This window comes from Strix uralensis, chromosome 36 (assembly GCF_047716275.1).
Source record: "Strix uralensis isolate ZFMK-TIS-50842 chromosome 36, bStrUra1, whole genome shotgun sequence".
In the NCBI taxonomy this organism is placed as follows: Eukaryota; Metazoa; Chordata; class Aves; order Strigiformes; family Strigidae; genus Strix; species Strix uralensis.
Genome location: NC_134007.1, coordinates 2042275 through 2062822, shown reverse-complemented (window position 1 = coordinate 2062822; position 20548 = coordinate 2042275). Strand labels below are relative to the sequence as shown.

The 20548-nt window shown below is 61.4% G+C and overlaps 2 protein-coding genes across 2 annotated transcripts; one reads left to right on the top strand and one right to left on the bottom strand.

Moving 5' to 3' along the window:
* Nucleotides 1–4770: 4770 nt before the first annotated feature.
* COX6B1 (cytochrome c oxidase subunit 6B1) lies at nucleotides 4771–8371 on the bottom strand. The gene is made up of 4 exons (XM_074854451.1): nucleotides 8202–8371; nucleotides 6594–6702; nucleotides 6361–6461; nucleotides 4771–4999 (listed from the first exon to the last, which is right to left on the bottom strand). Exons 2-4 carry the CDS (start codon nucleotides 6697–6699, stop codon nucleotides 4946–4948), a joined length of 261 nt encoding a protein of 86 aa, XP_074710552.1. The 5' UTR covers nucleotides 6700–6702; nucleotides 8202–8371; the 3' UTR covers nucleotides 4771–4945.
* An 890-nt stretch (nucleotides 8372–9261) lies between these two features.
* On the top strand, nucleotides 9262–20355 carry LOC141937040 (rRNA 2'-O-methyltransferase fibrillarin-like). Its single transcript, XM_074854448.1, is given in 10 exon segments — nucleotides 9262–9312; nucleotides 10817–10870; nucleotides 11437–11580; nucleotides 12245–12339; nucleotides 13793–13963; nucleotides 15459–15591; nucleotides 17756–17868; nucleotides 19247–19309; nucleotides 19311–19393; nucleotides 20121–20355. Coding segments are annotated over 10 exon segments (888 nt in total). The 5' UTR covers nucleotides 9262–9302; the 3' UTR covers nucleotides 20143–20355.
* The last annotated feature ends 193 nt before the right edge of the window (nucleotides 20356–20548 follow it).

Genomic DNA, 20548 nt, shown 5'->3' with positions numbered 1-20548 from the left:
GACTGTGCGGCCTCTGCGGGGACTCGGACGGGGACCCCCGTAACGACGCGGCGCCGGCGGGGGGAGCGGCGGAGGAAGGGTGCGGGGAGGTTTTGGGGTGCGGGGGGACGGCGGGGAAAGGACAGGGGGAGGGGGGGGGCGAGTGCGGGGTGGTGCTGAGTAAAGAGGGGCCCTTCCGGTTCTGCCACGCGAGCGTTCACCCTGAAACCTACTACCGGGATTGCGTCGCCGACCGGTGTCACCGCGAGGGCCCGTGCCGCGTCCTCGCTGCCTACGCCGCCGCCTGCCAGGAGGCCGGGAAGAGGGTCCTGGAATGGCGGGCGAAGGGCTTCTGCCGTAAGTCACCCACCGCCCCCCCCCCCACACCCAGGGGTCCGGGTTTGGGGGGGAGGGTCACGGCCCCATAGAGCACCCAGGGAGCCAGTTTGGGGTTGGGGGTGGGGACACACGGCCCCATAGAGCACCCAGGGGAGACCCAGGCACCCATGGGGGTCCCAGGGACCCAGATGGGTGGGGGGAACACAGATCCATAGAGAACCGAGGGACCCCGGTATCTTGGGGGGGGGACACAACATGGACCCATAGAGCACCCAGGGGGGTCCCAGGCACCGGGGGGGGGGGCTCCCAGACCTATAGAGCACCCATGGGGGTCCCATAGAGCACTCAGGGGAGACCCAGGCATCCAGGGGGGTCTCAAGGACCCAGGTTGGTGGGGGTCACAGACCCATAGAGCACCCAGGGACCCCAGTATTTTGGGGGGGGACACAATATGGACCCATAGAGCACCCGGGGGTGTCCCAGGCATCTGGGGGGGTCGCAGACCTACAGAGCACCCAGGGGGGTCCCAAGGACCCAGGTTGGTGGGGGGGACATGGACCCATAGAGCACCCAGGGACCCCAGTATCTTGGGGACACACACACACACACAATATGGACCCACAGAGCACCCAAGGGGGTCCCAGACACCCAAGGGGGGTCCCACCCCCAACAACCCCTCTCTTCCCCCCTCTCCCAGCACCCAGCTGCCCTGCGGGCACCCGCTACGCTGTCTGCGCCCCCAGCTGCACCCAAGGGTGCCGGGAGGGCTGCGTGGCCCCCCCCGGTGCTGGGGGCACCCATGGGTGCTCGGTGGCACCAGGGACAGCAGCAGGTGGCAGCGGCCCCCCTGGGACCTGCCGGGCTGTGGGGACCCGGCACTACCTGAGCTTTGACGGGGCGGCCATGGCCGTGGCCGGCAACTGCTCCTACGTGGTGGCCCGGAGCTGCGGCCCCCCTGGGGTTGACCCTGGCTTCGATGTCACCGTCACCGACCCGGCCCGGGGTGGCAGCGGCAGCCGTAGGGTGACCGTCACCGTGGAGCAGCACCGCTGGGTGATGAGGGGAGGGCGGCCCGGAGTTGTGGAGGTGAGTGGGGGCGGGGGGGAGGTGGAGAAAGATGGAGGGAGAAGGTTGGATGGATGGAAGGAGAAGGGGGGGATGGAGAATGAAGGATGGAGGGATGAAGGTTGGAGAAGGTTGGATGGAGAAGGATGGATGGAAGGAGGATGAATGGATGAAGGTTGGAGGAGAAGGTTGGAGATGGATGGATGGATGAAGGTTGGAGAAAGTTGGATGGATGAGGATGGATGGAGAAGGATGGGTGGAAGGAGGATGAATGGATGAAGGTTGGACAGATGGATGAGGATGGATGGGTGAAGGATGGGTGGAGAAGGTTGGATGGATGGAGAAGGTTGGAGAATGTTGGATGAAGGTTGGGTGGATGAAGAAGGTTGGAGAAGGTTGGATGAGAGTTGGATGGATGGAGAAGGTTGGATGGATGGATGGATGAAGGTTGGAGAAGGTTGGATGAAGGTTGGATGGATGAAGGTTGGATGAATGGAGAAGGTTGAAAAAGGTTGGATGAAGGTTGGAGAAGGTTGGATGAAGGTTGGATGGATGGATGGAGAAGATGGGAAGGATGGAGGAGGACAAACAGACACTGTCTAGAAGGACCACGGTGGTGAACCAGGGGGGGCAGCTGACCAGGTGTGTCGTCCCCCCCAGGTGGACGGCACCGCGGTGCCGCTGCCCTTCTGCCTGCAGAGCCGGGCCGTCTGCGTGACACCCCAAGGTGCCACCACCCTCCTCCTCCTCGCCCGCTCCGGCCTGCGCGTGACCGTCGGCCCCGGGGCGGCGGTGGCCGTCACCGTGTCCCCGCAGCACCGCAACGGCACCTGCGGCCTCTGCGGCAACTTCGACGGCCACCCCTCCAACGACCACCTCCACCTCTCCGAGGCCACCACCGTGGGCACGTGTCACCGGCCCTGTCCCGGTCCCGCGTGTCCCCCGTGTCACCAGCCCCCCAAAAGAGCCTTCGTCCACACCAAGCTCTGTGGTCTCCTCCGGGCCACCCAAGGACCTTTTGGGACCTGTCACGCCGTGGTCCACCCTGGGATCTTCTTCGACGTCTGTCTCCGGGAGCTCTGCGAGGCCCCTGGGGACAACGAGGTCCTCAAGGAGGTCTTGGGGGCCTACGAGGCCACTTGTCACCAGGCCGGAGCTCGGGTGGGACCCTGGAGCACCCCCACCATCTGCCGTGAGTTGGGGACCAGGGGGTGGGAGGTGTCCTCAGGGGGGTTCCTCGTGGTCTATGATGGTCACCCAAGATGTCCCTCCATGTCCGTGACGACCTCCGTGGGTCCATGCATGATGTTCTCCAGCTCTGTCCACCCATGACATCTCTCCATGGCCCTCCACGATGTCCCCTCTGTCCCCCCGTGGTGTCCTACAACTGTCCAACCAACCGCGTCTACGTGCCCCACGTTCTCCATGACGTTCTCCATCCAGCCACAACATCCTCACGTGTCCCCCCATGGTGTCCCCCATGTCAATGTCCTCCTGTGACAGCTCCACGATGACCTTTATGTGTCCATCCAGGTCCTCCTCATGTGTCCATGATGTTCTCCACCTCTTGGTCCACCTGTGACCACCCTCCATGTCCATGAGGTCTTCTGTCTCCATGATGTCCTCCATCTCTGTCCATCCATGACATCTCCATGTGTCCATGATGATCTTTGTGTCCATCCAAGTCCTCCTCATGTGTCCACGATGTTCTCCACCTCTTGTGTCCACCTGTGATCTCCCTACATGTCCATGAGGTTTTCTGTTTTCATGATGTTCTCCATCTCTGCCCATCCAGGTCCTCCTCATGTGTCTCCACGATGTTCTCCACCTCTTGTGTCCACCCATGACCTCCCTCTGTGTCCATGAGATCTTCTGTCTCCATGATGTCCTCCATCTCTTGGTCCACCTGTGACCTCCCTACATGTCCATCTCTGGTGTCCCCCATTTCTACTCATCCATGACATCCCGTGTCCTTCCATGATCTTCTCCGCCTCTGTCCACCCCACGTGTCCACAGTGACCCCAACGCATCCCTGATGTCCTCCACCTCTCCATCCATCCCTGTCCCCTCCGTGATGTCCCCAACCCAACCAATGTGTCACCTACAGCCCCATGGTGCCCCGAGGACTCTCGCTGCCGCGCGGGTGACAAGTGCGTCCCCCACCGAACGCTGCTGCCGCGGGACCTGCCCACAGGTGAGGGGACACTGTGGGGGGTGGTGGGAAGGGACCTCCAGGTGAGGGGACACCATGGGGGCAGGTGATGGGAGGATCTCCAGGTGAAAAAATGCAATGGGGCTGGAGAAACCATGAATGGAGAAGGGATGGAAGGATGAGATGGGTGGATGGATGAGGAGATGAAGACACCACTGAAGGACGGATGGATGGTTGGAGAAACCATCCAAGAAGTTCTTCAGGGACTTCTCCATCCATTGAAGAGCAGAAATGAATGGATGGATGGACAAACCAAAGAAATTTGGTGGCTTCCCCATCCACCCGTTCATGGAGATATGGATGGAGAAACCATCAAAGGTGGAGGATTGGGGTGATGGATGGAGAAACCCTTCAAGGTGGCCGGTTGGGTGGGTGGACGGAGAAACCATCCAAGATGGATGGTTGGGTGGATGGAACCACAGAAGGTTGAACATCAGATGGACAAATCCAGGAGATCTTCAATGGTTTCTCCATCCGTTCATGGAGACATGGATGGAGAATCCATTGAAGGTGGAAGGTTGGGGAGATGGTTGGAGAAACCCTCGAAGGCAGAAGGTTGGGGAGATGGTTGGAGAAACCATTGAAGGTGGAAGGTTGGGGGGATGGTTGGAGAAACCATCGAAGGCAGAAGGTTGGGGGAGATGGTTGGAGAAACCATCGAAGGCGGAAGGTTGGGGAGATGGTTGGAGAAACCATCGAGGTGGAAGGTTGGGGAGATGGTTGGACAAACCATTGAAGGCGGAAGGTTGGGGAGATGGTTGGAGGTGGACGGGTGGTGGGACGGAGAAGCCCCCCTGACCCCGTGTCCTCCCCCAGGGGAGCTCCTGGGAGCGCTGCCGCTGCGAGGCCTCGGCCACACCCTGGTGGCCCCCGGGAACGTCGTGGGCCAAATCCTGGGGTGGCCCCTGGGGGGTCTCCAGCCCCTCGCGGGTGTCCCCTTGGTCCCGTAGTGTCCCCGAGGGACACCCCGGGGGCACCCAAGTGCTGGTGGGGGGGGTTATGTGTGTCCCCTCCCCCCATTCTGGGTCATCCCACCCCAATTTTTAATTAATAAAAAACCCTTCTGGCTCCAGATTAACGAGGGGTGTCTGGTCTGTCCCCTCCCCCACCTTGGGGACACCTTGGGGACATCCCCCCCCTCCCCCCCCCTTTTCCACCACAAACCAAACCCAGGACCAGTTTAACCCTTTATTGGCCGGGCCACCACCCGGGTGACAGCGATGTCCCCTCCCCCCGGTGACAACCGTGTGTCCCCACCCCTCCCCAGGGTGGGGGATGGCGGTGTCACCTCCCCCCTCCCCCACTCCCGTGGTGACACGGATGTCCCCTCCCCGGGGGGGTTGGGGACGCTCAGATCTTGCCAGGGAAGGTCCCCTCCTCGCGGTACTCGTCCCACGTTGTCACCTGTGGGGTGACACGGTGACAGCATGAGGGGACACACACACACACATCACAGGGACTGCGGTGACATCGTGGGGGACACGGTGACATGGTGGGGGACACCACGGGGGACACAGGGACTACGGTGATGTCCCAGGGGACACAGGGACACCATGGAAGACACGGGGACATCATGGGGGACATGGGGACATCATGGGGGACATGGGGACACCCCGGGGGACACGGGGATCCCAGTGACATCATGGGGGACATGGGGACACCCCAGGGGGACATGGGGATCCCGGTGACATCATGGGGGACATGGGGACACCCTGGGGGACACGGGGCTCCCAGTGACATCGTGGGGGACATGGAGACACCCTGGGGGACACGGGGATCCTGGTGACATCTTGGGGGACACGGTGACACCCTGGGGGACACGGGGATCCTGGTGACATCGTGGGGGACATGGGGACACCCTGGGGGACGCGGGGATCCCAGTGACATCGTGGGGGACACTGTGACACCCTGGGGGACACGGGGATCCCAGTGACATCATGGGGGACACGGTGACACCCCGGGGGACACGGGGATCCCAGTGACATCATGGGGGACATGGGGACACCCTGGGGGACACGGGGATCCCAGTGACATCGTGGGGGACATGGGGACACCAAGGAGACACTGAGGGCCATAGGGACGCTGTGGGGACCGAGGGGACACCGAGGGCCACGGGGATGCTGTGGGGACACTGTGGGGACGCTGAGGGCCACGGGGACACCCTGGAGACATCGAGGGGACACCGAGGGCCACAGGGATGCTGTGGGGACACTGTGGGGACACCGAGGGCCATGAGGATGCCCTGGGGGACCCTGAAGGGACACTGTGGGGACCCTGATGACCATGGGGACACCAAGGGGGACCCCGAGGGGGACCCTGAGGGCCATGGGGACACCAAGGGGGACCCCGAGCGCCACAGGGGACCGAGGGGACGCTGTGGGGCCCCTGAGGGCCACGGGGACACCTTAGGGGACACCTTGGGGGACCCTGAGGACACTGAGGGGACTTCAAGGGGACACCGAGGGCCACAGGGATGCTGTGGGGACACTGTGGGGCCCCTGAGGGCCATGGGGACACCTTGGGGACACCGAGGGCCACGGGGATGCCCTGGGGGACCCTGAAGGGACATTGTGGGGACCCTGAGGGCTGTGGGGACACTGTGGGGACACCTTGGGGACACTAAGGGGGACCCTGAAAGCTCTGGGGATGCTGTGGAGACCCTGAGGACCATAAGGGGACCAAGGGGACACCGAGGGCCACGGGGACACTGTGGGGACCCCGAGGGGACCCTGAGGACACCTTGGGGACACCTTGGGGACACTCACCCAGGCGGTGGGACAGATGGACTTGTAGACGCGATAGTACCACTGGCAGGGAGCAGCGTCCGCCCCCTTGGCCGCCATCGCCTTCTCGCAGCGGTGGAAATCTGGGGGGGGGGACAAAGGGGACAAGGGAGGGGACATGAGGGGACCTGAGGGGACCCCAAGTGTCCCTCAGCCCCTCCCCCACCCCTCAGGGACCCCCCAAGACACCGGGGGGGGGTGGGGAGGGGCCGTACCCAAGTAGTTCTGCCAACAGTTCTTGGTCTGGTTCTGGTTGGGGAAGCGGCTGTCGAACGGCGCCGTCTTGTAGCGCTCCAGCTTGGTCTTGATGTCCTCCGCCATGGCTGGGGGTAATTAACAGGGTAATTAATTAGTCAGGATTAATTAGGAAGCCTCCGGGGATTGATTGATCCACCCTGGGGATAATTAATCCCTCCCCACCCCCATAATGAAAAAAAAAAAAACCAGATGGTAACAAAGGGGCTGTAACGGGGTGGGGAGCACTCTGACAGAGAGTAATTAACAGAGATAATTAACCCCTCAAGACTAATTAATATAGTCCATAATCAATTATCAATCACTTTCCAATAATTAACAATCCTCTAGTAATAATTAACAACTCGCCAGGAATAAGAAAAAGGATTATAACACAGAAATGGTAATACAAGAAGAAAACCCCAGAGTGGGGTAATTAATGGGGCTAATTACCCCCCCAGGATTAATTAATACCCCTCTGGGAATAATTAACACCCCCCTGGGAATAATTAACAACACCCCATGGAATAATTAAACCCCCCCTTGGAATGAGAAGGGGATGGTAACAGGGGGATGGTAAGGGGGTGGGGGGCACCCTGGCAGGGGGTAATTAACAGAGATAATTAACCTCTCAAGACTAATTAATATACTCTATAATGAATTACCAATCACTTTCCAATAATCAACAATCTCCTTGTAATAATTAACTACTCTCCAAGAGTAACAAGAAGAATTATAACAGGGGGATGGTAATGCAAAGAGAAGACCCCAGTGTGGGGTAATTAATGGGGCTAATTACCCCTCCGGACTAATTAACACCCCCCTGGGACTAATTAACAACACCCCAGGGAATAATTAACCCCCCCCTTGGAATGAGAAAGGGATGGTAATGGGGGATGGTAAGCGGTGGGGTAGTGTTGGGGAAGGGGGTGCCGCCGTTGTGGGTAATTAACAGTGCTAATTACCCCCTCAGGACTAATTAACACCCCCTGGGACTAATTAACAACACCCCACGAATAATTAACCCCCACGGGAATGAGAAGGGGGATAGTAATGGGGGAAGAGTAATGGTGGGGAGTGTTGGGGACACACCGGTGGGCGGTAATTAATGGGGATAATTAACCCCCCAGGACTAATTAACATCCCCTGGGATTAATTAATAACACTCCGGGAATAATTAACCCCCCTGGGAATAATTAACACGCACACACCCCCCCACCCCCCCCCCGGGAATGGGGATGGTAATGGGGGGGGGGGGGGGGGGAGTCACCCTGGCGGTGATTAACGGGGCTAATTAACCCCCCCGACTAATTAACAATCCCCTGGGACTAATTAACCCCCCCGGAACTAATAAACAAACTCCTGGGACTAATTGACCCCCCCCCGGGACTAATTAACGCGCACCGGGATTGAGGAGAAGGGTGGTAATGGAGGGGGGGGGGCGGTAATTAACGGGGGTAATTAACGCCCCCGATAACGAGGCGGGGGGGATTGAGGGGAGTCGCCGGGATGGGGGGAGGCTCCCAGTGCCCTCCCAGTGCTCCCAGTGCCCTCCCAGTGCTCCCAGTTCCCCTCCCTCCCCCTCACCGGGTGCCACCGACTCCGCTCAAAGTGACTTTCAGCGCCGCCGCCCTCCCGCCGGAACCAACGAGACGCAGCGGGAGGGGGCGGGCCAGAGCGCCGCGGGAAGTGACGTCACGTCTCCCCGCCCACTCCCAGGGAACTGAAGGGGTGGAGCAGTCGAGATGCGGCGGGTAGAGTGGCCGAGGCGGAGGGCGGGGTGGGAGCGTGGAGGACTGCGGCGGCTATAGAGACGAGGCGGGAAATGGCGGCGGGAGGCTCCGCGACCCTACCCGGAACTGCACCAAAATGCCCCGAAATAGCCCCAAAACGCTCTGAACCGGCTCCAAAGTACCTCCGGCAGCCGAAAGTTGCCATTAACAGCCTCGGCGTGCCCCCAAATACCACCTTCTTCCCCCCAAAATGGCCCCCAGATATCCCCAAATCCTCCCCCAGGACCCCAAAAATGACCCCCAGAGCCCCCAAATATCCCCAAATCCCCCCCAGGACCCCCAGAATGGCCCCAAAGCCCCCAAATGTCCCCAAGAGCCCACAAATCCCACAAGACCCCCAGAATATCCCCAAATATCCCCCAGGACCTCCAAATGTCCCCGTCCTGTCCCCAAATACCCCTCAGGAACCCCCAAATCCCCATCCCTGTCCCAAAATACCCCCCAGGACCCCCAAAAGCCCCATTTCTGTCCCCAAATCGACCCCAGGACCCCACAAACTGCCTCATTCCTGTCCCCAAACACCCCCCAGGACTCCCAAAAGCCCCATTTCTGACCCCAAATTCACTCCAGGATCTCCCAAGATGTTTCCAGCCATCCACAGAATCCTCACCAAATATCTTTCAGGACCCCCAAACACCCTTCAGAACTCCCAAAAACCCCATTTCTGTCCCCAAATCCCCCCCTCCCCGGACGGGTCTTGGTTCTGGGCACTAGGACCCGGGGGAGCCCCTCCTGCTGCCGCCCTCGGCGGGCACTGCCGCCCGGTCCGGGGCGGGGCGGTGACGTCAGGTGGATTTAGGCGCATGCGCCATGCCCGGGAAGGGGCGGGGCCAATGGGGGAGGCGCTTCCGGTTCCGGGAGAGCGGCGCGTGAGGCCCCGCGTGGAGCAGCGGCGGGATGAGGCCAGGTGGGAACTGGGATGTACTGGGAGGGACTGGGATGGGAGTGGGAGTAATTAGGGGTAACTGAGGCGGACTGGGAGACACTGGGATGTACTGGGGTGGACTGGGACGGGACTGGGAGTAATTAGGGGTATGTGGGAGGGGACTGGGATGGACTGGGGGTAACTGGGGTGGACTGGGATGGGACTGGGGTAAGTGGGAGGGGACTGGGGTGGACTGGGGGTAACTGGGATGGACTGGGATGGGACTGGAAGTAATTAGTGGTAAGTGGGAGGGAACTGGTGTGTACTGGGGGTAACTGGGATGGACTGGGGTAATTAGGGGTAAGTGGGAGGGAACTGGGATGGACTGGGAGTAACTGGGATGGGACTGGGGTAAGTGGGAGGGGATTGGGATGGACTGGGGGTAACTGGGGTGGACTGGGAGGGGACTGGGGTAAGTGGGAGGGGACTGGGATGGACTGGGATGGACTGGGATGGGACTGGGGTAAGTGGGAGGGAACTGGGGTGGACTGGGGGTAACTGGGATGGGACTGGGGTAAGTGGGAGGGGACTGGATGGACTGGGAGGAATTGGGATGGGACTGGGGTAATTGTGGGTAAGTGGGAGGGAACTGGGAGGGACTGGGATGGGACTGGGGTAATTAGGGATATGTGGGAGGGGACTGGGATGGAACTGGGGGGAACTGGGATGGACTGGGATGGGACTGGGGGTAACTGGGAAGGATTGGGATGCTGGGATGGGAGTGGGGTATACTGGGATGGACTGGGAGTAATTAGGGGTAACTGAGGCGGACTGGGAGACACTGGGATGTACTGGGTGGACTGGGAGACACTGGGATGGGACTGGGGGTAACTGGGAAGGATTGGGATGGACTGGGGGGGTACTGGGGCTGACTGGGATGGGACTGGGGTAATTAGGGGTAAGTGGGAGGGAACTGGGTGTAACTGGGATGGACTGGGGGGGCACTGGGGGCCGACTGGAGGGACTGGCATGGAACTGGGTAATTAGGGGAAAGTGGGAGGGGACTGGGACGGACTGGGAGTAACTGGGATGGACTGGGGGCAACTGGGAAAAATTGGAATGCTGGGATGGTACTGGGGTATACTGGGAGGGGCACTAGGGAGTAACTGGGAGGCACTGGGATGGAACTGGGGTAACTGGGAAGGACTGGGGGTTACTAGGGTATACTGGGAGGGACTGGGGGGAGCTGGGAGGGAGTGGGAGGAACTGGGTTTAAACTGGGATGAGATTGGGAGGGACTGGGACGTAACTGGGAAGGAGAAGGGGATGAGTGAGAGAAATGCTACTGGGAGGTAACTGGAATAGACTGGGAGGCAACTGGGATGAATTAGGAGGTGTCCGGGAGGGATGTGGGGGGTGGTTGGGCCAAACTGGGAATACTGGGAGCCTGTGTGGGGTTACTGGGTGGGAACTGGGAGCGTCTTGCAGCCATCCCAGTCTGCCCCAGTGCTCCCAGTTGCCCCAGTCTGACTCCAGCTCCCAACAGGTTTCAGCCCCCGGGGGGGGCGCGGCGGCCGCGGGGGCTTCCGGGGGGGCCGAGGTGAGTCAGTCCCCTCCCAGTGCTCCCAGTAAGGCCAGTCCTGCCTGTACTGGGACCCCCAGTCCTACCCCAGCATGCCCAGATCTCTTCCCAGTCTGCCCAGTTCTCCCCAGTTCCCTTCCCGCTATGCCCAGTTTGTCCTCCAGTATGCCCTGTTCCCCCCCCAACATTCCCAGTTCCTCCAGTCTCCCTCCCAGTATGTCCAGTTCTCTCTGCAGTGCCCCCAGTATGCCCAGTTGCCCCCTGGCATTCCCAGTTCACTCCCAGTCTGCCCAGCGCCCTGTAGCTGCCTTCCCAGTATGCCCAGTTTTCCAGCATTCCCAATATACCCAGTGGCTCCTCAATATGCCCAGTTGCGCCCCAGTTTACCTCCCAGCATGCCCAGATCCCCTCCCAGTATGCCCAGTTCTCCCCCAGTTCCCTCCCAGTATACACAGTTTTCTCCCAGCATGCCCAGTCAGCCCAGTTCCCCCCCCACCCAGTCAGCCCAGTCCCCCCCAATCCCCCCCCGCCTCCCCCAGCATTCCCAGTCCCTCCCAGTAAGCCCAGTGCCCCTCTCCCCACAGGTGGTGGTTTCCAGCCCCGGGGGGGCCCCCGCGGGGGCGGTTTTGGGGGGCGGGGGCGTGGTGGCCCCCCCCGGGGGGGGCGGGGGGGCCGCGGCGGCTTCAAGGGGGGCAAGAAGGTGACGGTGGAGCCCCATCGGCACGAAGGTACGGGGGGGCGGGGGGGCAGTTTGGGGGGACTGTGGGGCAGTTTGGGGGTCTTGGGGGGCAGTTTGGGGGGGGTGGGGGGCAGTTTGGGGGGGGTGGGGGGCAGTTTGAGGGGGCTCCAGGGCAGTTGGGGGGTGGTTTAGGGGGGCTATGGGGCAGTTGGGGGGCAGTTTGGGGGGGCTATGGGGCAGTTGGGGGTCTTGGGGGGCAGATTAGGGGGGTTGGGGGTCTTGGGGGGCAGATTAGAGGGGTTGGGGGTCTTGGGGGGCAGTTTGGGGGGAGCTGGGGGGTGGTTGGGGGGGGACTGTGGGGCAGTTTGGGGGGGTGGAGGGCAGTTTGAGGGGGCTCCAGGGCAGTTGGGGGGTGGTTTAGGGGGGCTATGGGGCAGTTGGGGGGCAGTTTGGGGGGGCTATGGGGCAGTTGGGGGTCTTGGGGGGCAGTTTGAGGGGGCTCCAGGGCAGTTGGGGGTATGGGGGGGGGGGGGGGGCTATGGGGCAGTTAGGGGTGGGTTGGGGGGGCAGCTGGGGGCCTTGGGGGGCAGTTGGGGGGGGGCTGGGGGGCAGTTGGGGGTCCTGGGGGGCATTTGGGGGGGCTGTGGGGCAGTTGGGGGTCCCGGGGGGGGCAGTTGGGGGTCCCTGACACCCCCCCCCCCCACCACCCCCAGGGGTGTTCATCTGCCGGGGGAAGGAGGACGCGCTGGTCACCCGCAACCTGGTCCCGGGGGAGTCGGTCTACGGGGAGAAAAGGATCTCAGTCGAGGTACTGGGAGGGACTGGGAGCAACTGGGAGGCACTGGGAGGGGTGTAGGGGTAACTGGGAGGGACTTGGGGGCAATTGGGAGGGAATTGGGGAAGGTTAGGAGACATTGGGAGGCACTGGGTGGAGACTGGGAGCAACTGGGAGGGACTGGAATCAACTGGGAGGGATTGGGAGGGGCGTGCGGGTAACTGGGAGGAACTGGGAGAAACGTAGGGGTAACTGGGAGGGACCTGGTGACAGTTGGGAGGGAGTGGGAGGGAATTGGGGAAGGTTAGGAGATACTGGGAGGCACTGGGTGGGAACTGGGAGGAGCGTAGGGGTGACTGGGAGGAGCATAGGGGTGACTGGGAGGGACTGGGAGGAGCGTAGGGGTGACTGGGAGGGACTGGGAGGAGCGTAGGGGTAACTGGGAGGAGCGTAGGGGTAACTGGGAGGAGCGTAGGGGTAACTGGGAGGAGCGTAGGGGTAACTGGGAGGAGCGTAGGGGTAACTGGGAGGGACTGGGAGGAGCGTAGGGGTAACTGGGAGGGACTTGGGGGCAACTGGGAGAGAGTGGGAGGGAGTTGGGAAATTTAAGAGATACTGAGAGACACTGGGTGGGGACTGGGAGCAACTGGGAGGGGCGAGTAGACCCCCAGGACCTTTGCAAACTCCATACTGGGAGCACTGGGAGGCAGCACTGGTGCCACTGGGAGGGGGTGGGTGGTCCAGCTGGCGGGTGACGTGTCCCCCAGTGTCCTTGTCCCCAGGACGGTGACACCGCGGTGGAGAATGTCACCAGGACCTTCTCAAACTCCATACTGGGAGCACTGGGAGGGCGTGGATGTCCATGGGGACTCCTTACTGGGAGCACTGGGAGGTGGCACTGGTGATACTGGGAGGCTGTGAGCGTCCATAGGGTGTCACAACCAGCGGGTGACGTGTCCCCTCGGTGTCCCTGTCCCCCCGGCCAGTGACACCACGTTGGAGAACATCACCAGAACCTTCTCCAACTCCATACTGGGAGCACTGGGAGGTGGTACTGGTGGCACTGGGAGGCTGTGGATGTCCATAGGGTGTCCCAGTTGGTGGGTGACACGTCCCCCGATGTCCCTGTCCCCAGGACGGTGACACCAAGGTGGAAAACGTCACCAGGACCTTCTCAAACTCCATACTGGGAGCACTGGGAGGGTGTGGATGTCCATGGGGACTCCTTACTGGGAGCACTGGGAGGTGGCACTGGTGATACTGGGAGGCTGTGGGTGTCCATAGGGTGTCCCAGTTGGTGGGTGACATGTCCCCCGATGTCCCTGTCCCCAGGACGGTGACACCAACATGGAGAACGTCACCAGAACCTTCTCCAACTCCATACTGGGAGCACTGGGAGGTGGTACTGGTGGCACTGGGAGGCTGTGGATGTCCATAGGGTGTCCCAGTTGGTGGGTGACACGTCCCCCGACGTCCCTGTCCCCAGGACGGTGACACCAAGGTGGAGTACCGCGCCTGGAACCCCTTCCGCTCCAAGTTGGCGGCCGCCATCTTGGGTGGCATCGACCAGATCCACATCCGGCCGGGGACGAAGGTCCTTTACCTGGGCGCAGCCTCGGGGACAACCGTGTCCCACGTCTCCGACATCGTGGGACCGGTAAGGACACACGGGGCCACCGGGGCCTTGGGGACATCGCCGAGGGGGAGGGGACACGGGGACGGGGTCGTCAACTGCGTGGGGACAGGCTGGAGGTGGCATCTCAGTGTTCTTGAGAACATCCACGAGGACCTTTGTGGAAGTTGTGGGGTGATGGGACATGGGGGTGGCACTGGGACACCTTGGGGACATCACCATGGCATCACAGGGGGAGGGGACATGGGGACAGGGTCGTCAACCTCATGGGGACAGCTTGGAGGTGGCATCTCAACGTTCTTGAGAACATCCATGAGGGTCTTTGGGGACGTTGTTGTGGGGTGATGGGACGTGGGGGTGGCACTGGGACACCTTGGGGACGTGGGGGTGGCACTGGGACACCTTGGGGACATCACGATGGCATCACAGGGTGAGGGGACACGGGGATGGGGTCGTCAACCTCATGGGGACAGCCTGGAGGTGGCATCTCAATGTTCTTGAGAACATCTTTGGAACACCTTTGGGGATGTTGTGGGGTGATGGGACATGGGGGTGGCACTGTGACACCTTGGGGACATCACTGTGGGGTCACGGGCTGAGGGGACACTGGGATGGGGTCATCAACCTCATGGGGACAGGCTGGAGGTGGCATCTCAACGTTCTTGAGAACATCTGTGCGGATCTTTGGGGATGTTGTGGGGTGATGGGACATGGGGGTGGCACCATGAGCTCCTTGGGGACATGGGGGTGGCACTGTGACACCTTGGGGACATCACTGTGGGGTCACGGGGTGAGGGCACATGGGGACTGGGTCATCAACCACATGGGGACAACCTGGAGGTGGCAGTTCCATGTACTTGGGGACACCCATGGGTGGTGGCTCCATGTCCCAGTAGATGTCTGCCATCTTGTTGTCCCCAGGGATGTCCCCATGGGTGGTGGCTCCATGGCCCAGGGGATGTCTGCCATCTTGGGGACCTCAGGGATGTCCCCATAGGTGGTGGCTTCATGTCCCTAGAGGTGTCCGCCATCTTGGGGACCTCAGGGATGTCCCCATGGGTGGTGGCTCCATGTCCCTAGATGTGTCCACCATCTTGGGCACCCATGATGTCCCCATGGGTGGTAGCTCCATGTCCTAGGGGATGTCCACCATCTTGTTGACACCAGGGATGTCCCCATGGGTGGTGGCTCCATGTCCCTAGAGGTGTCCGCCATCTTGGGGACCCAAGGGATGTCCCCATGGGTGGTGGCTCCATGTCCCCATGGGTGGTGGCTCCATGTCCCTGGTGGTGTCCACCATCTTGTTGACACCAGGGATGTCCCCATGGGTGGTGGCTCCATGTCCCTAGAGGTGTCCACCATCTTGTTGACACCAGGGATGTCCCCATGAGTGGTGGCTTCATGTCCCTAGAGGTGTCCGCCATCTTGGGGACCCAAGGGATGTCCTCATGGGTGGTGGCTCCATGTTCTCGGGGGTGTCCCCACAGCGGTGGGGTGACCTCCGTGTCCCCGTCCCCAGGAGGGGCTGGTTTACGCCGTTGAGTTCTCACATCGTTCGGGCCGGGACCTCATCAACGTGGCCAAGAAACGCACCAACGTCATCCCCGTCATCGAAGACGCCCGCCACCCCCACAAGTACCGCATGCTCATTGGTGAGCCGGAGCGGGGGGATCTGGGGGGGCCCCGTGGTGGTTTGTGGGTCCTGGAGAAGAAGTTGGGGGGTTTGGGGAAGGTCTAGGAGAAGATTTTGGGGGGTCTTCAAGGTGGTTTGGAGGTTTGGGAGAAGGTCTGGAGGCATCTTGAGGCACCTCAAAGAGGTTTTTGGGGTGCTCTTGGGTATTGTGGGGATCTAAGGTGGGTTTGGGGGGACCTGTGGTGGGTCTGGAGGTGATTTGGGGGTCCTAGAGAAGAATTTGGGGGTGTCAGGAGGTTCTAGGAAAAGATTTTGGGGGTGTTGAAGGTGGTTTGGAGGTTTGGGAGAAGCTCTGGAGGCACCTCAAGGTATCTGGTGGAGGTTTTTGGGGTGCTCTTGGTGTTGTGGGGATCTAAGGTGGGTTTGGGGGGACCTGTGGTGGGTTTGGGGGTCCTAGAGAAGAATTTGGGGGTGTCAGGGGGTTCTAGGAGAAGATTTTGGGGGTGTTGAAGGTGGTTTGGAGGTTTGGGAGAAGGTCTGGAGGCACCTCGAGGTACCTCAAAGAGGTTTTTGGGGTGCTCTTGGTGTTGTGGGGATCTAAGGTGGGTTTTGGGGGATCCGTGGTGGGCCTGGAGGTGATTTGGGGGTCCTGGAGAAGAATTTGGGGTTCTCAGGAGGATCTAGAAGAAGATTTTGGGGGTTTTCAAGATGGTTTGGAGGTTTGGGAGAAGGTCTGGAGGCTCTGCAAGGTACCTCAAAGAGGTTTTTGGGGTGCTCTTGGGTGCTGTGGGGATCTGAGATGGGTTTTGGGGAACCTGTGGTGGGCCTGGAGGTGATCTGGGGGTCCTAGAGAAGAATTTTGGGCTCCTAGAGAAGAATTTGGGGGTGTCAGGAGGATCTAGGAGAAGATTTTGGGGGTGTTGAAGGTGGTTTGGAGGTTTGGGAGAAGGTCTGGAGGCATCTTGAGGCACCTCAAAGAGGTTTTTGGGGTGCTCTTGGGTATTGTGGGGATCTAAGGTGGGTTTGGGGGGACCTGTGGTGGGTCTGGAGGTGATTTGGGGGTCCTAGAGAAGAATTTGGGGGTCCTAGAGAAAAATTTGGGGGTGTCAGGAGGATCTAGGAGAAGATTTTGGGGATGTTCAAGGTGGTTTGGAGGTTTGGGAGAAGGTCTGGAGGCATCTTGAGGCACCTCAAAAGAGGTTTTTGGGGTGCTCATGGGTGTTGTGGGGATCTAAGGTGGGTTTGGGGGGACCTGTGGTGAGTTTGGGGGTCCTAGAGAAGAATTTGGGGGTGTCAGGAGGTTCTAGGAGAAGATTTTGGGGGTGTTGAAGGTGGTTTGGAGGTTTGGGAGAAGGTCTGGAGGCTCCTCAAGGTCTCTCTCAGAGGTTTTTGGGGCGCTTTTGGGTTTCTGGGGTGTTTTGGGGGGTCCTGGGGAGGTTTTTTGGGGTCCCGGGGGTTCTAGGAGACAATTTGGGGGGGTCTTTGAGGTGTGGGAGAAGCTTTGAGGCCACCTGGGGGGGTTGGGGGCATCTAAGGTGGGTTTTGGGGTGTTTTAGGGGTCCTGGAGAAGAATTTTGGGGTGCTGAGGGGTCGAGGAGAGGATTTGGGGGGGTTCAGGGGGGTTTTGGGGTGCCCTGGGGGGGTGGGGGGGTGTCAGGGGGGTTTTGAGGTGCCCCCTAATTTTTGGGGTGCTCTGGGGGGGGTCAGGGGGATTTTGGGGGGGTGTCGGGGGGTTTTGGGGTGCCCCCTGATTTTTGGGGTGTCCTGGGGGGATCGGGGGGTGTCAGGTGGGTTTTGGGGTGCCCCCTGATTTTTGGGGTGCCCAGGGGGGATTGGGGGGGTGTCAGGGGGGTTTTGGGGTGCCCCCTGATTTTTGGGGTGTCCTGGGAGGGTGTCGGGGTTTTTGGGGTGTCCTCTGATTTTTGGGGCACCCCGAGGGGTTTTGAGGTGCCCCCTGATTTTTGGGGTGCCCTGGGGGGGGGTCAGGGGGGCGTGTCAGGGGGGATTTGGGGTGCCCCCTAATTTTTGGGGTGCTCTGGGGGGGGTCTGGTGGATTTGGGGGGGTCTCAGGGGGGTTTTGGGGTGCTCCCTGATTTTTGGGGTGCCGTGGGGGGGGTCGGGGGGATTTGGGGGGGTTCAGGGGGGTTTTGGGGTCCCCCTGATTTTTGGGGTGCCCCCCCCAGGCATGGTGGACGTGATCTTCGCGGACGTGGCGCAGCCGGACCAGACCCGCATCGTGGCCCTCAACGCCCACAACTTCCTGCGCAACGGCGGCCACTTCGTCATCTCCATCAAGGTACCAGTACACACCAGTATAGACCAGTATACACCAGTACACACCAGTCCCCACCAATACCCACCAGTCCCCACCAGTACTCGGCACTGGGAAGCAGCACTGAGCAGTCATGAGGCACCAGGAAGCATAAAGGGGGCACTGGGAACCAGTAAGGACCAGTAACGGGTCGTTATAAACCAGTAAGAGGCTGCTGGAAACCAGTAAGGAATCATAATGGGGTACTGGGAACCAGTATGGGGCACTGGGAACCAGTAGCAGGAACTGGTATCCGGTAAGGACTTGTGATGGAGTACTGGGAACCAGCAAGGCCCAGTAACAAGTGATTAGAAACCATTAGCAGGTGCCTGGGAACCAGTAAGGCCCAGTAGCAGGCGCCGGGGAACCAGTAAGGCCCAGTAGCAGGCGCCGGGGAACCAGTAAGGCCCAGTAGCAGGCGCCGGGGAACCAGTAAGGCCCAGTAACGGACCACTGGGAACCAGTAAGGCCCAGTAACGGACCACTGGGAACCAGTAAGGCCCAGTAACGGACCGCTGGGAACCGGTAAGGCCCAGTAACAGGCCATGGGGAACCAGTAAGGCCCAGTAGCAGGCTACTGAGAACACATAACAGGCCCCTGAGAACCAGTAAGGCCCAGTAGCAGGCCCCTGGGAACCAGTAAGGCCCAGTGGCAGGCGCCGGGGAACCAGTAAGGCCCAGTGGCAGGCGCCGGGGAACCAGTAAGGCCCAGTAGCAGGCGCCGGGGAACCAGTAAGGCCCAGTGGCAGGCGCCGGGGACCAGTAAGGCCCAGTAGCAGGCGCCGGGGAACCAGTAAGGCCCAGTAGCAGGCGCCGGGGAACCAGTAAGGCCCAGTAGCAGGCGCCTGGGAACCAGTAAGGCCCAGTAACGGACCGCTGGGAACCGGTAAGGCCCAGTAACGGACCGCTGGGAACCGGTAAGGCCCAGTAACAGGCCCCGGGGAACCAGTAAGGCCCAGTAACAGGCCCCTAGGAACCAGTAAGGCCCAGTAACAGGCCCCTGAGAACCAGTAAGGCCCAGTAACAGGCCCCTGAGAACCAGTAAGGCCCAGTAACAGGCCCCTAGGAACCAGTAAGGCCCAGTAACTGCTTCTCTTGCCCCGGGGGAGGGCGGGGGGGGGGTTGAATGCCCCTATAACCCTCCCATAGCCCCACCCCATCCCCCTGTAGCCCCGCCCCAGTGGGCGTGTCTGCCCATGGTCCCGCCCCCGTGGACATGTTTGGGCATGGCCCCCCCCTGTGGGCGTGTCTAAGCATGACCCCGCCCCCACGGCCTGTCCAAGAGTGGCCCCTGCCCCTAAATGGGTGTGTGTGAGCGTGGCCCCGCCCCCGTGGGCGTGTCCAAGCGCTGCCCCGCCCACAGGCGAACTGCATCGACTCGACGGCGCCGGCCGAGGCCGTGTTCGCGGGGGAGGTGCGCAAGATGGCGGGGGGAGCGGCTGCGGCCGCAGGAGCAGCTGACGCTGGAGCCCTACGAGAGGGACCACGCCGTGGTGGTGGGCGTCTACAGGTGGGACTGGGAGGCACTGGGAGAGACTGGGAGGGGATGGGGGTACGCTGGGAGGGGATTGGGGTAGACTGGGAGGGACTGGGAGGGGATTGGGATACACTGGGAGGGACTGGGAGGGGATTGGGGGGGATTGGGAGACACTGGGAAGGACTGGGAGGGGACAGGGGAGGGATTGGGAAGGACTGGGAGGGGATTGGGAAGGACTGGGAGGGGATTGGGAGAGACTGGGAGGGACTGGGAAGGACTGGGAGGGGATTGGGCGGGACTGGGAAGGACGGGGAGGGGACTGGGAGGCACTGGGAAGGACGGGGAGGGGATTGGGTGGGACTGGGAAGGACTGGGAGGGGACTGGGAAGGACTGGGAGGGACTGGGAAGGACTGGGAGGGGATTGGGAGACACTGGGAGGGGACTGGGAGGGGATGGGGGGTACGCTAGGAGGGACTGGGATAGACTGGGAGGGGATTGGGAGACACTGGGACGGGATTTAGGATGGACTGGGAGGGGATTGGGAGGGACTGGGAGGGAGTGGGAGGGGATTGGGGTAGACTGGGAGGGAGTGGGTGGGACTGGGATGGACTGGGAGGGGATTGGGATGGACTGGGAAGCACTGGAAGGGGACGGGAGGGGACTGGGTTGGACTGGGAGGGGAGTAGGTTGAACTGGGAGGGACTGGGACAGACTGGGAGGGGTCACGTGACTGAGGTGCCCCCCCCCCTCTGTCCCCAGGCCCCCCCCCAAGCAGAAGTGACGCCTCTTCACCCCCCCCCCCTCCTCTTCCTCCCCCCCCCCCCCCCCAACCCGGGGGGGCCCGATCCTGCCCTGGGGGGGGGGGGGGGGGGCTCCTACTGCCCATCCCCCCCCCTCGGTTTTGGGGCAAATTCTGGCGGTTTTGGGGTTTTTGTGGGTGGGTGGGGGGGGTGGGGAGGAAAATGGGATTTTATTAAAATAAAGGGAAAAAAGCGGCTTGTGCCTGGGGGGGTAATTAGCCTGGGGGGTAATTAATCCCTTGGGGGGGGTAATTAGCCGGGGGGGGGGGGGGGGCAAATGGGGAGATAATTGGGGGGGGGGGGTGTCAGATTTGGGGGGTAATTAGCCCAGGTGGTAATTAGCCCCTGGGGGGGTCAGATGGGGGGGGGGGGGGTGTTAATTAACCG

Bases quoted from the DNA above. Each gene is read 5' to 3' on its own strand.
- COX6B1 (XM_074854451.1), bottom strand. From the start codon at position 6,699: ATGGCGGAGGACATCAAGACCAAGCTGGAGCGCTACAAGACGGCGCCG. The intron at 6,462-6,593 runs GTACGGCCCCTC...CCCCCCCCCCAG, and splicing joins CTGTTGGCAGAACTACTTGG to ATTTCCACCGCTGCGAGAAG. The intron at 5,000-6,360 runs GTGAGTGTCCCC...GTCACCCCACAG, and splicing joins CCATCTGTCCCACCGCCTGG to GTGACAACGTGGGACGAGTA.